At 46.6% G+C, this 21,662-nt stretch overlaps 1 protein-coding gene across 3 annotated transcripts in view; it reads left to right on the forward strand.

Annotated features, from left to right (window-relative positions):
- Positions 1-21,662, forward strand: part of CDON (cell adhesion associated, oncogene regulated) — a 54,617-nt gene that overhangs the window by 14,183 nt on the left and 18,772 nt on the right. For all 3 annotated transcript variants that reach the window (XM_057382066.1, XM_057382065.1, XM_057382067.1), the window contains 9 exons: positions 4,479-4,615; positions 6,658-6,930; positions 8,519-8,668; positions 8,963-9,106; positions 9,820-10,107; positions 10,930-11,199; positions 12,148-12,486; positions 16,628-16,908; positions 19,406-19,580. In XM_057382066.1, coding sequence (XP_057238049.1) covers positions 4,540-4,615; positions 6,658-6,930; positions 8,519-8,668; positions 8,963-9,106; positions 9,820-10,107; positions 10,930-11,199; positions 12,148-12,486; positions 16,628-16,908; positions 19,406-19,580 — 1,996 coding nt within the window. In that variant the 5' untranslated portion in view covers positions 4,479-4,539. The remainder of the gene's footprint in view (positions 1-4,478; positions 4,616-6,657; positions 6,931-8,518; positions 8,669-8,962; positions 9,107-9,819; positions 10,108-10,929; positions 11,200-12,147; positions 12,487-16,627; positions 16,909-19,405; positions 19,581-21,662) is intronic.

Here is a 21,662-nt window from a genome sequence, read left to right on the forward strand (position 1 = left end):
TTTTTTTTTTTTTTTAAGGTGTCTTGGTGTGAGATTTAATGATCTAACTCAGCTTGCTCACGCTGAAGCCAGAGTATTTTAGTTAATTCGAAGGGTTTCACTTGCTCTAAATTTAGGTGGTTTGAAAATTTGCGGGTTTTGTTGTACTGRTGGCAAGTTAAAATGAAATTTTTCTTGGTAATTCTGATAAATTACCTAGGGAGGAAACCAATGTGCATGTTAAGTCGTATATGGTATTAAATGAGGTGGGATGAATCAATTTTTGAGTTACTGCTGTTGCGGAAAAGTGGGACTATATGGAAAATGTAAATCCAAAGCTGGTATACTCCAGAGGGCTGTCACCATGCAGCTGGTGGGCAGTGCCCACTTTTTCAGTCACTTTTTCCTTGGACTTCTTAGCAAAGGCTGTCAGCTCCTGGAGGTGGAGTGGGCAATCTGAATAACTCCCTCTGTTCCCGGGCTTGCTGTTTCCTTCCTCCTCCTCCTCCTTCTGTGTTTATAGGACCTGGAGCATTTGGGCAGTGCAGAAACCTTTCCTCATTTAGGAACAGCTCTCTGAAGGTTGGRACAGTGTTGGAGCAAGGGGTGATGGAGTGGGAGAGCAGTCACAGATCGAGGTGGGGTGTGGRGAAGGGAGGTCCTGGTGGTGTCCTGCCAGCTGGTCCGAGATGGCAGGAAGATGATTCAGGGAGCCAAACCAAAATGGGGATGAGATAATGCTCTTTTCATAGTGACTCTGCCCTCAGCTGCAAGGGTGGAGAGGAGAAGTTCACGGTCCAGTAAATAAGTGGGGCAGGATTTCAGCTGTGTTTGGAAGGACACTGGAGCTCAGTGCCATGGTAGTGCATGGGAAACAGCATTTTGTTGTCTTTTAGTGTGTGAAACTTTATTTGGGGGCAAACATGGGTAGGAGCGAGTTAATTTGAAGGTGAGGGTTGAGTTACAGCGCCAGGACCAGACCTGTGGAGCTGTATTGAATACCACTGGTTTCTGGAGAAACAGCCACAAACACAAAGCTTTGGGAAGAGATGAGGGTTGCTGTCAGGGCTGCAGAAATCTCGACTGCTCTGGTGCCTGTGCTTTCCTATCTTGGCTCAGCAGGGTGCATCAGGAAGCTCTGGTATGGCTGGTGTCCATCCTGGGGAGGTCTCCAGGCTGTGACAGCCGTGTGACAGTGTGCCAGCTGCCCTGTGTGCCAATCCAGCATTGGGGACAGCCCTGCTCCTGCACCAGAGCTGCTCCTAAAGGGAGGTTAAACTGTCCCTTCCCCTCTGTTTGCAGTCAGTGCTGATGGTTTATTTCCTTGCCTGGAGCTTGTGGGGCTGGAACTGGGAGGTCTGTGCTGAGGAGTTCCTCTCACAAAGGGTCTCTGACCAACAAGGTGCACAGCATTGTGTCATGTGCAGAATTACTTCATGTCAGTACCAGGCACACGTTTCTGGGTGTACCACATGCTTCAGAGGGAATGGTCGGGATGACTCTACCCCCTGACACAAGTGCGTTATCTTCCTTGTTTCCCTTGATCCATGAGCAATAATGCACTTTAGAGGTGACAAGGGGGTCAAGTGCTGCATGGAGATAACTGGAGAATGACTTTAGGTGAAGAATTCTGGGTGGAAGTAGGAACAATGTGGCCTTTGCCATGCTGTGCCTTTCTGCTGGGCTGGAGAAATGGCTGGTGAAAGTGAAAAGTACATTTTCCCGATCCACAAAAAAACACATCTGTCTCTATTCAATGTTGAATATTATTTATTAAATGAATAACTCCTCATTTAAATGCTTAAAATACTCAGACAGTGACACTTTTTACTTGAAAATAACTTTTACTGTTTGATCCACAAGTGATGGAGATTCATCCTCCTAATCGAGGATTAGTGAGCAGTGGGCAGAGATGTTCTGGGCAGAGCTTGTCTTGGAGTCTAGGACACAAAAATGGAGCCACATCTAACCAAGGTGCTTCTCTTTCTTTTCCCAGTGACTGGTACTTGCTGTCAAAATGGGAGCTCAGGCATATTGAAACGATGGCAAAAGGAAAGATTGTGTTTTTCCATCCCTAGGATTTTTAAAATATAATATTAAAAGAGGCAGAGTTTCTCCACAGGATTTCTAAAGACCCCAAAACTACAAGCTGTGGTCTTGCCCTCTTCTCTGTATTTAGCAAGGGGCTTCTGGASTGTCCCCATCTGCAGAAGAAAACAAAGCATTTTTGGTTTGGGTTATAGCTCGGTCTTATTTTCCCCTGTGTTCTGACATCTATTAGTGAATAAGATATTTCTGCCATTCCTTCAGAACCAAATATTGGAGAAACTTCATTCAGATGCCTGAATGTTGATGCTGAACAATCCTACTCCAGTTAAAGCCGATATTTTTCCTTTTCTCCCCTCGGTCAGAGAACTTTGGTCTTTGTGGCTCGCTGTGTGTACTCACTGCTTTGCAGTTGATCTTACCACTCCACAAGCCTGCAAAAGCCAAACTGGTAGGTCAAAAGAGGAGTAGCTGTTGACACTGGCAGTGAGGAACATGTAAGGAGAAAGATAAACAGAGGGAAATCAGAGCCTGGATAAAGTAGATCTCCAAAGATAAAGTTTAGTTAAAGATAATGAGCTGGCCTTGTTTAAAAAGACAGCTGCAAAATAACCCAGTAGCTCCATGTGCTGGGGTTAAAGTTGACCCAGAATATACGTTTCATTGCTTTTGATAAATAAATAGTGGAGGGAAGATTTGGCAAAAAGCAACATTGCCCCCAGCCCTCTTCAGCAAAGTGTTTGATGTTAACAAGTTCTCTGGGTGTTTACTTTGTCCTCTGCGCGCGCTGGTGGAGCGGCGCTCCTGCCCTTGAACCGAGGGAGAATTCAAATAAACCAACCCCTTCGGCACAGCTGGGCTCTTCTGCCATCTGCGGCTTCCCAAAACAGCCCCGGCTCGCCTTGGGAACCAGCCTGGGCCACAGGATCGCCGGGTCTTCCCAACAGCTGAAATAAATTTACCAGATCAGACAAAACTGCCCAGAAACGGGAGCAGAACTTGACGGCATTTCTTGCTGCCCTGTCGAGCTGTCAGCGTAAACTGGAGTGTAGTTTGCAGGCAGAAGTGGCAATGAGTAAACAGCTCCATAAAATCCAGAGTGATTCTTTAATTACCACTGGAGGCTTTTCCTGATGCTTAATTTGCATATGTATATTTTACCGTGATGCTGTGATGATAAAATACGGTTGTTTGTAAATAAACCGCAGGAATKATTTTGCTGTCGATATCTGCATCCAGCTTCTTGGGAAGCAGCAAATGTCTCTGTGAACACTTGATAAAGGGGGACTTGTTCCTACCAAGCGTTTGTGTTGCTGCACTTGTTTCTGTGCTCGAGTAGAGCTCCTGGTTCTGTGTGTGTGTGTTGGATTCGTGTTTATATACGCAGCTGATAGATGAGATGTTTAAAGTGTATGTTGAGTGTTATCAGCGGTGGAATTGTATGGCCGGGCTGATAAATGAAGTAACTGCGCTAAACGAGCTCAGATCTTATCCATCATAGCATTATGCAAGGCCAGTAGGACGTTTAAGTGAGCGACAGCTGCAGATTTATTGTTYTCTTGGAGAAACAAGTTTTTGATTGAGACTCAGAGTGTCAGAAACTCCATTCCTGAGACTCACCTTGTGCAACCTTGGTTGCTGGTTCCATGATTCAGTTTCTATTATGCTAGTTTATCAGTTTATTGTAGAGTCATTCAGGTTGGGAAAGACCTCTGGGATCATACTTAGTTTGTGTTTTGCTGGTTTGATGACGTAGTTTTTATTTTTGATGATGAAAGTGAAATCTTACCTAGCTGAATGGTCGTGTGTGATATAGCTAAAAACAGAAGGTAGCCATGGAGATAAAAGCTAATATAATGGATGCCCCAAAAGGATACAGGAGAAAGCACCATTTATTTGTGAATATAAATGAGAACAAGAGTGATATTGATGCTTTTCTCATTGCTGTGGTTTGCCTGTGAAGCCCAGCAGAAGGAGCCAGCAGATGACAGGTTTCCGTGAGCAGGAATGGAGCAGTTGTGAGCGGTAGCGGTACTGCGGCAGTCGATTCGTAGAAACTTGTAAAACAAGTGCGGCCCGATGATAGATGGTCAAATGATTATTGTTTGCAAACAATATTATCTCCAATAGATAAGCTGTTTACTTTGGACTCCAGCTCCTCTGGGTGGAACGGAGTCTAATTTATCAAGGCAGAGTGGTTCAATGCGGATTCCTCGTGCCCCAGCTGTGGAAAAAACTCTTACATTAAGAATAGTTCTTGGAACCACAGCGAAGTTCAGCTCTAACTCACTTTTACAGATGGTTTCTATATTGCAAAGAATATTGGCTGTTTCCTGGTTGTGCCTTTTCTTTTTTTTTTCTTTTTTTTTTAAAACCCCGAACACTTTGTTGTAAGAGAGTTAAAAGCCAAACTCCTGAAACTCACGGTAGACATGTGTCTGTTTGTTTTGTAGCTGTTTCCGTGCCTCGTCTTAGTCTGGAGCTTCGGGCTTTCAATTTGGATAATCTGGCGCTATGCATCCAGCCCCTGGGCGCTTCCAGGCACTGCTCCTCATCACTGCTGCCAGCCTGGTCACTGCCACCAGCACAGGTAAGGGCTCACCCAAACTGGGAGACTTGGAGGTTTTGGGGTTGAGCCCAAATTTTGGAACAAACAACACTCAGGGGTGCATTTCGAAGGGGCCAACTTTAATGGATAATGTCACTGATCTGCTTTTAAGGAAGTGTGGAGCATTGAAACGCAGCCTTACACTCAATATCTGACTTTGCTTGTGAAAACTTGGCTCAAGACAAGCACCAGAACGTGGAGCACTCTGGGTTATGTGGGTTTGTTCCTTGGGATCTCCACGGATTCAGCTGGACGCTGATTCTGGTGCATGCAGTGCATCTTGTGTTCCCAGGGGTCGGGAGGGGTTTGGATTTGCAGGGGGAGAGGGGAACCARCCCTTTGAAATACGAAAGCTGATGCGTGGCTGCACTTGGAACAGCTCTGGTGTTAAAAAAAGAAGAGGGATGGTTTTAATTGACACATCTGCTCTGTGTAGTCAGCTTGTCTTAACGTAACCACACAAAAAAGAAGCTTTTACTACTTTTAGCACTTCATAGCCAATCGTTATAAGCAAATGGGATAAATTTTATTTTTCAAGCAGTCATAGGAGATAAATTCCAGCTGCAGGGTCACTGCTACCAATTTTGCCTTTTACACGAAGCTCAGTGTTGGTGTCAGAAGTGAGGGCAGGGGCGAAGATGAAAGTAGCAGTATGATTTCATAGCAACTGGTGGCGAGCAAACTGAGAGGTCAGTGCTTCCCTCTTATCCCTGGAAATTCCAACTGAACTAATAGGAAAAACAGTTTTCTAATTAAAAGCTAAAAATGGACATCTGGAGTCCTGTGACATGCTTGGATACCATTTTTATGGATTTCATCTTTTTTTGTTAAGTGAAGCCACACTTTAATTTCCAGTTTTATTTTATGTTTATGCAGATAGTTTATGGTTCAGTTAAAAATGTGCAGTTTCTCATCTGAAACTCATAACCAGAGCTGGGATGGACTGACTTGAGAAGAAAAGCATGAACCCAGGGCCCCACCTATAAGAAAACTGTCTCTGACTTGGATGTCATTTAATATCATCTTGACCCKTACTATCTGGAATTCCTTAGATCCTTTACAAACTAGAAGTTGTTTTTCCCTGCCAACGTGTCTATTTTTAATTTAGTTTTTTCTCCTAATTTGTATTACTAACCAATTAAGTSTTACTGGTGTTAATTGCCTTTTGCTTGCTCCCTTCATGCAAAATCTTTAGTGGAGAATTCAATAGAAAACAAATGGAAATACTTCCCAGTGTTTCATTGGCCAGGATAGGAAAAAATCTCTTCCAACAAGCAGGAATTTTCTTCTGGCAAATAAATGGATTCTTATAACCAAGTTCTGTGGAATTGAACCTTTTATTTATTAGCAGCTCTTCCTGTTTCTGTTCATCTTTACTCAGTAAAGATAATGGATGCCCAATTCATCATCCTTGTCCTGATGAAGTCCATGTATTTGGAATTAGCAAGAGCCTTTGCTGTTCGTCCAGCTTTTTTTATCCGGCTATTTTTAATTAGTTCTGCAGACTCRGAGACGGTTCTGTATAAATACCTGGCAGGCTCCTGCCATTTTGAGCATTTTACAAGTCACGTCCGGGCCTGCTTCATATGGGACAGATCAGCTACAGCTGCGTGTTCCTGTGCTCTGTCTCTTCAGGTGACGGGTGCTGTTTTCCTCCAGATAAATCCAGTGGGATTGCAGTTTTTGCTTTTTTGCTGGCCTGGCAAGCGTGATGCCTCTGCCTYGTGCACACTTGGGAATGTACCTCCCCCTTCCTGTGTGCTGCACCTAGCCCTCTTTAACTATTGGGGTTTGTGGGGTTTGAATCTTTACRTTTTCCCAGTGTTTGAGAGTGAGCAGGAATCTCTCCTGAGTTCCTCTTGCCAAGGAAAAGGCAACACCTGCTTGAGTATCACTTGCAACTCGGAGTTTAGAGACCCTTTGTATGGTGAGTCTGTTCTACCAGTCAGCACATTGTTAACCTGATCACCTGTGTCTGTGCAGAATGCTGATCTCTAATTCAATATACACATTTTTCCTTTCAGATTTAACTCCCCGCTTTATTTCCGAGCCCTTGTCTACTGTCCAGAAGTCCGGTGAGCCCGTCCAGCTCCACTGCTCGGCCGAACCCTCCACAGCTCGCCTTTCTTGGCTGTTTAATGGGGAGCCTGTGGTCAGCAGGGTGGGAGAAGTGGAAATGCAGTCGGGATCTTTGACAATCACGTCGCTGAGCGCGGCGACGTGCGGGCGCTATCAGTGCGTGGCGAGCAGCAGCGTGGGTGCTGTGCTGAGCCAACCTGCCATCGTGTCCATGGGCAGTAAGTTCATTTGCATCTTCTCTTCCCTTTCCCCTTTCCCCTTTCCCCTTTCCCCTTTCCCCTTTCCCCTTTCCCCTTTCCCTTCCCTTCTCCTTTCCAGTTCTATAGACCTCAGCTGGCTTGTATGGTTTGTTCTTCTTTGACTTACAGAAAACACCTAATTTAGAAAATTTTAGGGTGTTTTTTTTCCTCAGTCAGTATATAGAATATAATGGATTATATTCTTGCCTTTTYGTAATTATATAATCTGAGACCTGTCAGTGATGCAGCCCTGGAACAGATTCCCCAGAAATCCTGTGGATCCCCATCCTAGRAGGCTTTTAAAGCCTCAGCCAGATCAAACCATACCTGATAGATGTAGTGTTGGTGTCAGCCTCATTTCGAGTGGAAGGACCTCAAGGGTCTCTTTCAGCAAACACAAATATTATTCAATGAAATAATGCTCATTTCCATGAATTGGCCTGAAAACACAAGGTTTCTAAATGCTTCCCTTCACAAAGAATGTTGGAAGAGCAGCTGAGCTATCCCACCATTGCAGAAGCGTGTTTGAGAGTTGAGGAGAAAGCAGTGGGAATTGTTGATTGAGAATTAAGTGGGAATTGCATATTTTCATTTTCATTTGATTTGATCAAACCAGTGTAGGTGTTTTTCAGGTGGGGGACAGTCTGCTCTCCTTTTAGGGACAGTTGCCCCTCACTTAGTTACTGGTTCTTCTGATCAGTCTTTGCCTTGATGGTTGATCTGTAAATTATTTGGCCTCAAGGGCTTTGGGACTTTGGAAGAGGAAGAGCAATGTTTTCCACACAGAAAGGACGATGTGGTGCTGAGAATGGGAGTGCAGTRTTCCTGCACGAGCGTGGTTTGTTTGCTTGGGATCTTGGGGCTGTCTGAATCAGGGCTTTGTCAAGCAGGGTTTGAGTGATTTCTCTGCAAGGGTACCTCATCTATGGGGCATGTCCAAAATCCCCTCGGGAGGAAAATCTCTTAGAAGTGTTTTGGTAAAGTACTGACCCATGGCCAGCCCCTCTCAAGAGAGCTCTAAGGGTGGCCAGCATAGGAAAACTTCACAACCTGAAAGATGTTTGAAGGTGAAGGGAGTAGAAGAAGGGCTTTCACACTTCCCTCGTCCCTCAGAGGTTTTGGCAGCACATGGGAAGATGCTGGGAGCTCTCTCTGAACACTGCTGTGTTCATTATCATCACAGAAAGAGAATTCCATGCTTTTATGGACAGGCTTACTGCTGTTAGTGTGAATTGTCCTCTGTAGTGCATGCAGAGRAGTCCTGCAGCCTTTCCAGTGTCTCCTGCTGGCTTTTCTGGGAGCAGTCGAGGGGATGTAGGAATTATTTTTTCTCCTCACTATTCCCGTGTAAAAGCTGGTGCGTTTTGTAGTAAGGAAATAGATGAGGAGTGTTTATGCTGTTATGGGCTGCAGGATAGGACAGGCCTGTTATGTGAATGTCCAAAAGCTGCACCAGAGAATTTAATCAGCATGAAACCAGCTGTATTCTGACCACAAATACTGAGCTTGCTGCCCTTCCCCTCTCCCAAGCTGTGGCTGCTCTTACCCTGTTCCCAACTCTCCCCAGGTTTAGCTGACTTTGATGATGCTTCGGTGGCGGCCRCTGTTGTGGCGGAGGAAGGAGGCACGGCTCTCATCGGGTGCAAGGTGCCAGAAAGTCACCCCAAAGCACAGGTTCGCTTCCAAGTGCGGGGGAAATGGCTGGAACAATCAACAGGTGAGGGTGAGGTGTTTTGTGCCATAAAAGCATTCTGAAAAGCTTGTTTGGAGATTTTTGTTTGCACATAAAAGGAAAAAAAATCCTCCGAAAACTTGCCAAACTTCCTGTGAAAATCACTTTATCTAAACCTACCCTTGGAAATGAATCTCCTTTGTATGGTGATTTCTTTGTGATCCTATACTTAGAATAACTAGGTATAGCTGACAAATAAATTTTAAAAAATTACAAAAAAGGAAGACTTTTGAGACTGAATTAAATTTAATTCTCTTTTCCCCTTCCCTACTCGTTCAGACAACTACCTAATTCTTCCATCTGGAAACCTGCAAATTTTGAATGTATCTTCAGAAGACAAAGGATCCTACAAGTGTGCAGTGTACAACCCAGTTACTCACGAGCTCCGAGTGGAACTCACTGGACRGAAGCTCACAGTCACACGTGAGTATTCAGTTCAGCTTTCCAGAATTAATGCAGCTCAAACAGAATAAATAGCACCCSTGGGGATTTTAGYAGGGGCWTATCRGTGCTTCCAATACCATGTTKSRTRAGATCTCTCCTGCATTCTTTGCATRTTCATTTTTTATTTCCCCTCACTGTRGAGGAGCTGTTTTTCAAATCCCAGRAAKTCACTCTTGGAAARGGAATACTGCTAATRCTTCTGTCCCCAGRTCTGTTTTGGAGCAGGACTTCTGRAAGASAGTGCTACAACATCATGCTYRGTCCYGAGTGCAGTGTTTGAAAGACATGGAGGARGACAGATAGTGGGATGRGAGRGAGTGGTTTAAAARCTCAGTTGGTTCCTCCTGCAAGGAAAGGCTGATAGAATTGGGATTCTTTAGCCTGTAAAACTGAAGGCCTCGGAGTCACCTAAYTGTGGCCTTCCAGTAKCTGAAGGGAGCCTACAAGAAAAATGGAGAGAGAGGGGGCTGGACTGACAGAACRAGGGGGAATGGCTTCACGCTGACAGAGAGTAGGTTTAGATTAGATACTGGGAAGAAATTCAGATTAGATACTGGGAAGCTGTGGCTGCCCSATCCCTGGGAGTGTCCAAGACCAGGCTGGAAAAGCTTGGAACAACCCAGTCTAGTGGGAAGGGATGGGAGGGGAACCATTCTGTGATTCTGTTCTACGATTCATCTCCTTCCCTCCAGGCCCTTCCTCAGGTGGCCCCCACATCCTTCACCCCGTGGCTCCTCAGAGGCTGGCAGTGCCCCAGCACAGTGGCCTGACTCTGGAGTGTGTGGTCAGCGGGTCAGCTCCGGCCGCRGTGCGCTGGCTCAAGGACRGCCGGGATGYGCTGAGSASGGGCAGCTGGAGGCTGCTGCAYTCTCACCTGGTCACCGACAGGCTCGAAGTGTCAGACGCTGGAAATTACTCCTGTGTGGTGGGAATCGACTCTGGAACAGTGAAATATGTTAACTATTCGCTTACTGTGCTCGGTAAGAAGTAAAGACATTTTCACATCCTGGCAACAAACCTTCCCATCGTATTCCTGCTAGTTTTGGCWTCTGCTTCCAAACAGCCTCGCATTCTTTCTCAGCCTTAAGCATATTAAAATAAGGAGTACAGATCTGTTTAGAATGACCAGATCCCATCATTTCTCCCAAATTAAAATTGATAATTATCTACCTCTTCAAACCATTTGCAGTCTGAAATAGCAAAACGGTGAAGGATAACAAACTCCAAGGGAAGAACTGATTCATTTATTTTCCTACAGAGTGCCAATGTCAGCAATGTGCCAGGGACCAGATTTGCTTCTTTCGAGGTTGTGTGTGAGCAAAAAGATGGTGAAGGGAGGTGATAGSTTTGGATGAGAACATAAATAAAAGCAAAAGAAACATAATTACATATTTGGTCTCTTTTGTTTGGCTTCTAGTTGTTCCTCATCTCCCCTTTCCATTGTAGCAGATTTTCCTGGTATTTGAGTTTTTTTCCATTTGTGACTATTTTTGTTTTGGTTTTAAAATGTGTATGTTGGAGTTACTCAGAAAACAGAGTGTTGAGACACAACACACCCTTTTCAGGGAGATTTCCCTGATGAATTATTTTGAAAACAGAAGTATTTTATTTACAAGATTAATGCAAGSGTGGCTGTCAGAATAAAAAGGAGCAACCATTCAAATAAGCCCACGTGTGGAAAAAACAGCTTCAGGCTGTGCAGTTTGTGTTTGTGCTCAGCCTCTGGAYGTGATAAGCCTGTGCAATATTTCACAGCGGTTTTCTCAAGACTTGGTCTCACATAAAATCATTTCCCTTTCCAGAACCTGCCTCTCTCTCCAGGGGGCTGCAGGACGAGACTGTGGTGGCCGGAGCGAGTGTCCATTTGTGGTGTGATGCTCATGGCAGCCCTGCTCCCAGCCTCACGTGGCTCCACAACGCAGCTCCTCTCCGTCCCTCCCCACGACATTGGCCCTCGGGGAACCACCTGCGGATCTGTGGGGTCACCCTGGAGGATTCRGGCTTGTACCAGTGCGTGGCCAGCAATGGGATTGGCTTTGTGCAGTCCACGGGGAGACTCCGTGTCCAGCCAGGTGGGAGCACTTGCAGCCCTCAAGAACTCACATTAAGCATTTATACTTTTAAGCTTTATTCTGGTTTGGGGTTTTTTTTTCCCTAGATTATGTATTAATTTGTTTCTGGCCACTAATCTTACAAAGAAAGTGCTTTCAGCTGGGTTTTAAGAGATGTAGGGATTTCTGGGGTAGTGTGGCTGCTTGATACTTAAAACCTAGATTATCAGCTGCCACCAAATCAGCTTATGATTGGATTTGATGTGATTTATTCTTAAATAGAATCGGGAACCTGTTGTGCTGGATGAGCTGGTGCTCTTAGCTGCTGAGTAGTTAAGCCTGTTCTGTGATCAAGTTTACACAACAATCATCAGGTCTGGGGTCATCAGGTCTGGGGTTAATGCACACTTCCCCTCTATCAGATTGGCCGGATCAGGTACCAGTAGTCTTTTTGATAATATTTTATCTAAGGTACCTTCTATTACCCAGAGAAGTTGATTTCTGCTAGCATGGGAATGTTGGCGAGACTGCTGTCCCTGTTCTTTCCCTGTCAGGTGCAGCTGAAGCTTTGAACTATCTCTGGACCAGTTGGGATTGGTGTGAGCTGAGCAGAGCCTGGCTGAGCAGAGATTTCATGGCCTGTTCATGTGTGGAGTGGGCTAAGCCAGTCTTGCCTGCACTGTGTTGCTTGCTGGCAATCAAGTCATTGTCATTTAGAGAATTTTAAGTGTAGTTTGAGTGGAGGTTTTTATCAGCTTTCTCTAAGGAGGAGTCTGTGCTGATCTCTTCAATCTAGAGCGGGAGTCTATATATACAAGATACAGAAACTGGATGCTACACAGAGAAAAAATAATTGTTAAAATGGTTAAAAAGAACCACATGCAATTTTTAAAAATTGTATTGACTCCTTCTGACATTAAGTGTCACATTCCTTAGCTGAATTCACTCTCTGGTTGTGTTTCCCCCCAGGCAGAGGCTCTGTCCCCATCATCATCTCCCCCCCAGCGAACACCACCGTGGTGGCCGGCGGGGACGTGACCCTGTCCTGCAACGCCACCGGCCTGCCCGCCCCCCTGATCCGCTGGTACGACAGCAGGGGCCTCGAGATCAGCCCCCCTGCCCTGGGGCTCCATCCYAGAGCTGAGCAGCCTCCCCTGGCAGGGACAGAGCCCCGCTGTCCCTCGGTGCCGCGGGCGGGCTGGAGCTCCCTGCGCCTGCGGAATGTCACTGCCCAGCACGCCGGGGAGCTCCGCTGCCAAGCCAGCAACCAGCACGGCTCTGCCCTGGCCACTGCCTTCCTCACAGTCGGTAAGCTGAAACCCCAAACCGCCCTCTTGGCTCCCTGGTTGAGGTGAGAAACGCCTCAACATGAGTGGCAGGTGGGTGGGGTGGAGGAGTTTTAGTTGTCTTCATGGTCCAGTTCCTCCCTCCCACCTTAGGCAAAGGAGAAATGCTGCATGCATTGCATGGACTTAGCATTTATATGTGATAAAAACTATCCAAGGGGTGGTATTTTCTATCTATTTCTACTTGCTATTTCTAAATTGCTACTAGGCAAAGACAGAACTTAAACTAAAGGCAAGATGGGAAAGAGCCTTTCCTCACACTGGAATATTATGTGACATTAATAACAGGTTTGAGCTCCCCCAAGTTCCRTTCAGAAGAACTGAGGTGCAGATTTTTAGTTACATGAAGTGACTTAAGTTTCTCAGCTCTTTCAGCACCTTGCCTTAGTTAATTTAGAGCTGAATGCCAGGGAGATTTCAGGTCAGTGGGATTTAATATGTGGCCCCGTATTTAAAGTTCTTTGGTTAGAGCTTAAAACTCCTGTAAATAACTTGAAAAGATGCTTAAAGGTTCACTTAGGGGGGAAAAAAGAAAGAAGAAACCTCAAGAAAGTGATCCCATCATGTAGTTTTATAAATCAGTTATTTTTGGACTTTGCTGAGTGGAAACACGAAACTAAATATCATCCCAGAATTCAGCCCGTGTTAAAGAGAAAAAATCCCACTGCTTTGCCTCAGAATTTTATGGCTGTGAGTTCAATTTTAATGCTTTGTTTATTAACTTTTATCGGTTTCTAATACGTTGTACTGGCTGCTGATTATGGTGCAGAGGGTGGTTAAGGCATTTGGTTTTGATATAAAAAGTCCCCGAGGACTTTCTGGGAGCTGTTAGGGGTTTAGAAMAGCTCCCAGCCATGCCAGAGACACGCTCAGACACTCAGCTGTTCATGAAGAGTTCCTGCCAGGTAACACTTCCGAAAAACACCTGGATGACTTCAGCTGGGATTCCAGAGCATTTTTTTTTGGTAGCAGGATCAGCTTAAGGATATCTCAGCCTCACTGTCTGGTGCTGTAATTTGCCTTGTCCCAGCACACAGTAAGAGAGCTCATTTGGCTGAAAAATGTATCTTTTTTTTTTTTTCCCCTTCTGCTGGATCTGTTCCAGGCTGTGATTCATTGCATGGTCTTACAGTGGGCAGGACAACTTCAGYTGCCATCATAGTGAGAAACCACCAAAATGTAAAATGATGCTTCGGGATCCTGCACCCACGGCCCTCCCTTCTTTTGAGTCGTTTTTAGACAGTTGTGGGGTTGGCCTGCATGGCAGGAGCTTCCCAGAGCTACCGAACATGAGGTTAAATCTCCAAAACAACTTCATCTAATGGCAAAGAAGGAGAAAAATACACTCCGGGCAGTCTGAGTAGCAGGAGAGGGAGTGAAAAACACAAGCAAGAGCATTTAGTGGCCAGGTCGTTCTTTCAGTGGTGAAAAGGCTGAAGTTGCTCCTTAGAGAAGCTCTGAGATGTCCTGAGGTTTTGTGAAACACATGCCAGGTGTGGGTGACCTCCCTGATGTGCTGCATTCAGGTTTTCAGARGGCTTTCCCAGGCTGTGCTGAGGTATTTGGAGAGGTTGAGAGCAGGGAGGGTCCTCTGGCTGTTACAGAAGTAGGGAAGAAGTGGCTGGGAATGTGATGTTTGCACAGCAGAGACAAAACACGGAGCTGCTGGCACAACCAGGGCATGGCAGCGGGCTGGGCTCTGCCTGTGGCTGAACCTGGTCAAAAAGGGAGGAGGAGAAACACAGCAGGTGGGGAAGAGGTTCCTGCAGGAGGAGAGGCTGGAAAGGTGAAGGCTTTTCACTTTCCAAAGGAGGCAGCTGAAGGGGATAAGCAGCAGTGAGCAGTGGAGTGTGAGGTGTTACAGGGAGTGGGAGTTACAGGAGCCGGGCTGGGAGAGTAGGGTGGTTCATCCTGGGGACGGGGAGGATCCAGGGAGGTCTTTGAGCCCTTTCCTGTGCCTAAAGGGGCTCCAAGAGAGCTGGACAGGGACTTGGGACAAGCATCTGGAAGGACAGGACACAGGGAATGGCTTCCCACTGCCAGAGGGCAGGGATGGATGGGATATTGGGAAGGAATTGTTCCCTGTGAGGGCAGTGAGGCCCTGGCACAGGGTGCCCAGAGAAGCTGTGGCTGCCCCTGGATCCCTGGCAGTGTCCAAGGCCAGGCTGGATGGGGCTTGGAGCACCCTGGGATGGTGGAAGTGTCCCTGTCTGTGGCAGGGGGCGGAACAGGATGGAGCTTTAAGGTCCCTTCCACCCCAAATCATTATAAGATGCTGGGAATCCATTCTTTAATGACCAAATTTGGGACATTCAATCCTTCTCTGGCTGCCAGTGGGGTCATTATTTTGGGTTCATGCCGCCTTTGGTCTGACCCAGCTCAGTGCTGCTGGTGTTCCCAGTGGGGTTGGGACACCGAGAAAGAAAAATCTCCGTGGCTGMGGGGAAAGGGATGGCACTGAGAGCAGCAGCCAAAAAAAGTTGCATAATGACACAGCAGCAGAGAGAAGGCTGATGTGCTGGCTGATGTGGGTAGCAATTACACCAGAAACTTCGCAAAAAGAGCTCAGATCTGAATTACTCAATGGGAATTGTTGCCCGGGGGTTGTTTTTCCAAAGCACAAATACAAGAGCGCGGCAGTTGTTGATGACTCCCCTCCTGCAGCAATAAACACGGCGCTGGCTGTGGGGCTGCTGTCACCAGCTGAAACCACAACTCATTCTCCACTCCCARTGTCCCCAGTGCCAGCAGGCGTCAAACCAGACCGTGCCCACCCACATCCTCGGGTCCACCCCAGAGCTGAGAGCCTTCCACCTCCTCCCATTTGTTTCCAATATCCCGCTGCCCCACAGACAGCAGAGATATCCTTTACCTCGGGGATTGTTCTGGGAGGGTCTGACATTTTAAAACCATCTGGATTTGGGGACATCCTCCCCACGTTGTTCCCTTTTCCCTGTCTCTGAATTTTGTGGCATTGCTGAATAAATGAGAAGAAACAAACAAGGAATGCTTGCCGAGAGTGTGTCTCCAATTTGAAAAGAGAACTTTCCTCCCCAGCTTTTTAAAAAGTGGCCAAAAATAGCAGCCACACTTGCTGCTGGTATTTTAATGGAGGTTTGGAGGAATCTGAGTCAGCCGGGCTAACACTGCCTAGGCTTTACATTACCAAGGAATTTGTTTGTTTTGTAAACCAAGTTCCCTTCATTCCCTTCCCCTTCCAGACCCCAGCACGTAACATAAACCTACACAAATCTGAGAGGACGGACAGGGCTCTGAACATCTGGCTGTCCYGCTGCTGCCGTGTGCAGCCCTGAGGAGCTGTGCTGCTTCCCAAACCTTCTTGCTTTAAGCACTGACGTTTTCTCRTCCTGGATAATCTCATATGTCCAACCTGCCATCCTTTTCCTGCCTGGAATTCTGATGAGCCCGCAACAGGGCTTTTTTTTTTTGTCTCATGGCCTCTTTTAGACTACTGATATTAGATTTTTTTTTTTTCTTTCATACCAGCAAAAGTAAATAGGATGGAGGAGGCTGGAGAWGGATTCCTAGAAATGTGTTGGTATTAAATTGCATGTAGATCTTCCTGTAAACCGAGTTTATTCTGAGCATAAATTTTCAAATGAAGTAGTTGAGTTGTGCAGCTTTCAAAGCTTCTCCAAATTACAGCTAAAACCTCAGAAACTGGGGTAGGAGAATGTCCTCTTGTGTGCATGCCAGTACAKGCCATGAAAAGTTCCTTGTACAACAGCGTACAAATTACTCGGTTTGTCTCACAAATTTAGCAGTATACTTATTTATTTCTTTTAACATGCATTGCCATGACTTAATTTAGTGGAGATACAAACTGTGCCTGCAGACCTCGAGTTTCAGGTTTTCTCTTTTTGCTGCTGTGAAAAAAAAAAAAACACCAAACCAAATAAAACAAACCAAGCTCCACTGGCTGTGCCCTGAAAAAACACCCAGGCCACAGCTTGGCATGGGGCTCGGGTCTGTGTGGGCACCTCTGGACCTGTGGGGCTTGTTTGGAAATGTCACCCCGGGATGATTTAGTGTTCCCCGAGTGTATGTCACCGTGGGGATGTAACCAGAGCCTCCCTTTGCAGTTCCTCGGGTGCCTGGCACGGGAGCAGCAGAAACAGCTCATCCAGAGCTTGCCCAGCGCCAGGAGAGTGGTGACTCCAGCCTGGGAGCGGCGTTCCCGAGCTCAGCACCCACCAAAGCGCCGCTGGACAGCGAGAGAGCTCCGGGTGTGGCCGGGCCGCCCGAGGCCCCCATCATCCTGAGCCCACCACAAACCCCCAAACCGGACACCTACAGCCTGGTGTGGAGACCGGGACGCGCYGGGGGCCTGCCCATCAACGCCTACTTTGTCAAATACAGAAAGGTACCGTCTGTGCTCCCCCGGGGGCTCTCCTGATGCCTGAAATAAGGCTCAGCTGAAATAGAGGCCAGGCAAAGTTAAGGGAATAAAAGCAGGCAAATTTAATCCAGGCCTGCTGGTACATTACAGGCAGACAAWACSTCCTCATGAGGCTACACCCAAAATGGAYCCTGAGTCATGAGATCWTCACCTTTTATAAGCTCAGTYTTATGAACATATCAGGCCCCAGTTCTCCAATGRCACCTTCAGGTGACAATGTCAACCACCCCAAGTTTGCTCACCCCAGTTCTSCSTTATTTAYGTGTTTTAGGGCCCTGAGCARTGAGGTGTCCTTRAATTTCMRGCCTAGAAARGAATTGTTTTGTCTAAAGATGGGGGAACRGGAGCTTTAGKGCTGTACACTAGGGAAGTACGAGAATAYAGWTWCATGAAAATWTAGAAGCTAAAAATCCTAAGGCATCACCCTGGACATGTCTTTGCGTTCCTCGAGGAGCCACCAGTGCTGGTGTCAACCAGAGAGAGCACAGCACGAGTTCTGTGCCCACAGCTTGTTTGAGGGATGGCTGGCATTGTCACAAACACCCTCTTCTATCCAGTCCCAAGTAAGATTTACCCAGGCTTTTCTGCCCTTTAGTGTCATTATGGGGAATGGAGCTCCAGGGGTTAAAAATACATTTGTGTGAGCAAGCTTGACTCTGTGTGTGCGAGCAGAAGGGAAGCTGTTCTACCTTAGCACATCACCAAGTTTGCTGCTCTGCATCCCAAAGGGACTCAAAGTCTGAAAGTTGTCAAATGTATATTAGAAAAATCTGACTGATTTTTCAAACTGAAGTTGTTGAATCGATGTTAAGGAAAAAATTCTTCACTGCAAGGRTGATCACACACTGGAATTGTGTGGAGTCATCATCYCTGGATGTGTTTAAARAAAGACTGGATGTGGCACTCAGTGCCAYGGTTTAGTTGATATGGAGGTTGGACTTCATGATCTTGAAGTCTTTTCCAGCCCAGTTCATTCTGTGTGATTCTGTATGAAATATGAAGGAGAATAAAATTTGTGGAGCAGTACTTACTGTGGCATTACAATTGGTGTGTCAACACCGAGCTCTTTTGCTTCACATCACTTGGTGGGGTTCCTGGGGTCTCCTGTGCAGAGCCAGGAGTTGGACTTGGTGATCCTTGTGAACCACTTTCAGCTCAAGGAGATTCTGTGACTCTAAAACCAGAACCAAACAATGCCCGCATCTGCTATTCTGAGCAAACCAGTTTCCCGCGTGGCAAAGCTGTTTGATTTATTTTTCATAAGCTTTTTAATCCTCTACATCCTAATCTTGTCTTAGCCTGGAGCGAATGCTTAGATTTTTGACCTGTTGGTTCCTGAAAACCAAGTGCCAGAATTTGTTGGTGATAATTCCTCATCCAAAGGCAGTTGGTTCATGTAAGCCCTGGAAGCTCTGAATGCTTTTTGACCTTTTTGACGCTCTCCCTTCTCTCACACCAACCCTTTCCACGTTAAATGTGCTCACTCAGGCGTTTCTTGGCAGGAATTTATCCTGGCTTTTAGGGTGGTGCTTTCTTTGTGTCATTAAATTATTTTATTGATTTCCCTCTTTTAATAGAGGAAAAAAATATTGGGGGAGTATAAGCCTTGGAGTGGTTGCTGTAGRAGAAAATAGTTGAACAAAGACCTCTGGCATAACCTTTGATAATCCACAGTGTTCAGATCTGCCTCCAATGTTTTATTAAAGTCTTATATTGTTTAGTAGTTTATTTTTGGTGGAATCTTTGTCTTTTCCTTTGGGATTTGGAGTAATGTTTTCCTGCAAAGGTCAAGCATTAAGAGACTACCCAGAATATTTTTTTTTAATGGAGCTGGTGGTTAACTGCTAAGTTAAAAAGTGTTTTTGTTTTTAAAAGAAGGAAACACACATAGATAAACCCAAACCTTTGGTCTGACTTTTTTCCCAGCCTTAAGGATTAACTGAGACATGCTTTTTGTTGCCCGTTTTAGACAATAAATACTTTAAAATGKTGAAGTATATACTTTAAAGTATAAGGTATACTTTAAAATACCTTAAAATGGGAGAGCTGGGATGGTGCAGGGAAAATCTTGTTAGGGTATTGTGTCCAACCCTTTAGTGGCACRCAGCTGAAGGACGAACTGAAGGCTTGAAAGTCATGTCCAGTCCTTAAGTAGCACACTTAAGGCTGGCTACACACASTGAAGGCTGGCTGAAGCCTTGAAAATCGTTTGGGCTCTTGTAGTTTTAGCCACGAGTGACAATGAAAAAAAAAGTCAAAACCAAGTGTGTGTGTGTGCATGCAAAGGGAAAATAAGTTTATCGAAGGAATGCTGTCAAAGCGGGTGCTGGTTTGTAGTAGAGACAAACCATGGGTGARTGTAGGAAAGCAGCAGGAGTTCTCGCAAGGGGCAGAGCTTGGTGGGGGCAGTGTGGGGTGTGAGGATTGCCGTGGTCTGACTCAGTTTCTCCCCTGTCCACAGCTGGAGGATGGCGTGAGCGCGGCGGGCGGCTGGCACACGGTGCGTGTGCCCGGCAGCGAGAACGAGCTGCGCCTCACYGAGCTGGAGCCCTCCAGCCTCTACGAGGTGCTGATGGTGGCCAGGAGCGCTGCTGGCGAGGGCCAGCCRGCCATGCTGACCTTCCGCACCAGCAAGGGTAGGTGCAGCACAATGTGCCCTGTGTCCCGGCCTGCCAGAGACATTTATTGCATGACATCAGTCCATTAATGGCATCTGCTGAGCCATATGYGAAATATTCTGCAGCAGCCTCTAATAGCTAAAACTGCCCGAGGGCAAACTTCCCTGAGCRGGGGGCTGTTGGTAAGGAGAAGCTGTTAAAAGGTTGATGATATTATTTTTGGGGTGCTTATTAAGGTTTACACCATGAGGTTCCTCTTGCTTTAAGGAGCAGCCCGTCCTTGTTGAGGTTTTTCAGAAACTCTGAAACTTAGAGAAACAGAGAGTTTTTCTGAAACTCTAAAACAGAAACTCTGCGCCACCGAGTTTTTGTATGTCAACAAAGCTGCTCCTGGTTTGCTTTGCAGACACCTCAGTGACAATCTCTGCTGACCACAAGCCAGCTGTTCTGATAGTTGTGTGCAGACAGCAGCAAGCATAGCATTCCTAATCACAACATTTTTTTCTTTCAAACTTGGACACTGATGCCTGTGCTCTTTAGCACAACAAACACATAGATATTTTTCACACTGCTGTCCAAGAATGGCTTTTAAGTGACAGAGGGCAGAGTTAAATGGGATATTGGGAAGGAATTCCTCCCTGTGAGGGCAGTGAGGCCCTGGCACAGGGTGTCCAGAGGAGCTGTGGCTGCCCCATCCCTGGAATTGTTCAGGGCCAGGTTGGACRAGGCTTGGAGCACCCTGGGATAGTGGAAGGTGTCCCTGCCCRKGGCAGGGGGTGGAASAAGATGAGCTTTAAAGGTCCCTTCCAAMCCAAACCTTTCTGGGATTCTATGAAGGACAGGATAGCTTAAAATTTTATTAAGAATGTAATGTATTCGTGAAATTTGTGAAGCCTACTGAGATCCTTTGCCCTTTCCATCCTTACCATCATTCTATGACCAGATCCAAAACTGATGGCCCCCAGCCTCTGAAAATCTCCCCCCCTGCTAAAAAAACTCAACAACTCCCCAGTAGTGACCTATCCGCCCCCACAACATCTCTGCCTGATGAAACTTTGCATCCCTCCCAGGCATCTGCCTAACAGTTCAGATCCTGGCTGACCTACTGCTCACCCTGCACTGCCCAGCAGACAGAGCCCAGGCTGCTCTGCCCTCACCCAGACCCACGGAAATGTTCACTGTGGCTGATTGATCCCTGACCTGCTTCGAAGGGAGCCTCCTTCTGTATCTGCATCTGTCAGCCTGGGGTGAGGGTTCTACTGTGGTTCCTGTAACACAGGAGTCCTTCTGCTCCCCCTTCATAGGGGCCAGACACCATTCTGAGGAGCCACAGGCATCCTCAGCCTCTTCTCAGYCATCCCCTGTCCTTGCAGAGACCATTGGAGAATGAGCCTTAGGAGGATTCTCTGTAGGAAGCCCTACACTTACCTGATTGTTTGCCCTATACTTGTTCCCTTTATCATCACAGGCCCCACATTCCTCCACCCCACCTTCCTCCAAGAGTCAGGCTCAAAAACCCCCAGGGTATTGTATCCAGCTGTGGCAAAATCCCATTCCACCCATACTTTCCCATAAAAGACATCCTGGAGTTCATTATGGTCTTCCTCCTAACCCTCCCAACTTATTGGAGGACCAAGCAAACTTCACAGCAGCAAATCCACCAGTCACAGCCCATCATATTAAACCCAGATGATGCTTCCTGTTCCCTGTCCTGTGCTCAATCCCTGGCAAACTCASAGGAGTCAGTACTGCCACCCCTAAGTCCTGCTCCATACTGTCCTGCCATCCSTACTGCTGCAGGTCAGAGCCCTCTCAGCCTGGTGTTCTGGCTCCAGTGGCTCCCAAAGCATTTTTACTCCTTTTCCAGGATGGATTTCAGGGTGTGATGTTCCCAACCACCCAGTGATGTGATGAGAGGGCTCGGCAGCACAGGCAGGAGCTGGTGGCATCACCACTAAGCACTGTGGATGTTGGTCCTGCTGTTGGATTCTCTCCTGAGTCCCTGGGCTGGTGGGAGAAATCTCTCTTGCTCTCCCAGAGAAACTCCCTGATTGCTGTTCTGACTGCTCAGCTTGGGATTTGGAGCCAGGATGGCACCGC

The sequence above is a fragment of the Malurus melanocephalus genome, unplaced genomic scaffold (assembly GCF_030028575.1).
Source record: "Malurus melanocephalus ecotype Western Australia unplaced genomic scaffold, MMel_1.1 scaffold_548, whole genome shotgun sequence".
In the NCBI taxonomy this organism is placed as follows: Eukaryota; Metazoa; Chordata; class Aves; order Passeriformes; family Maluridae; genus Malurus; species Malurus melanocephalus.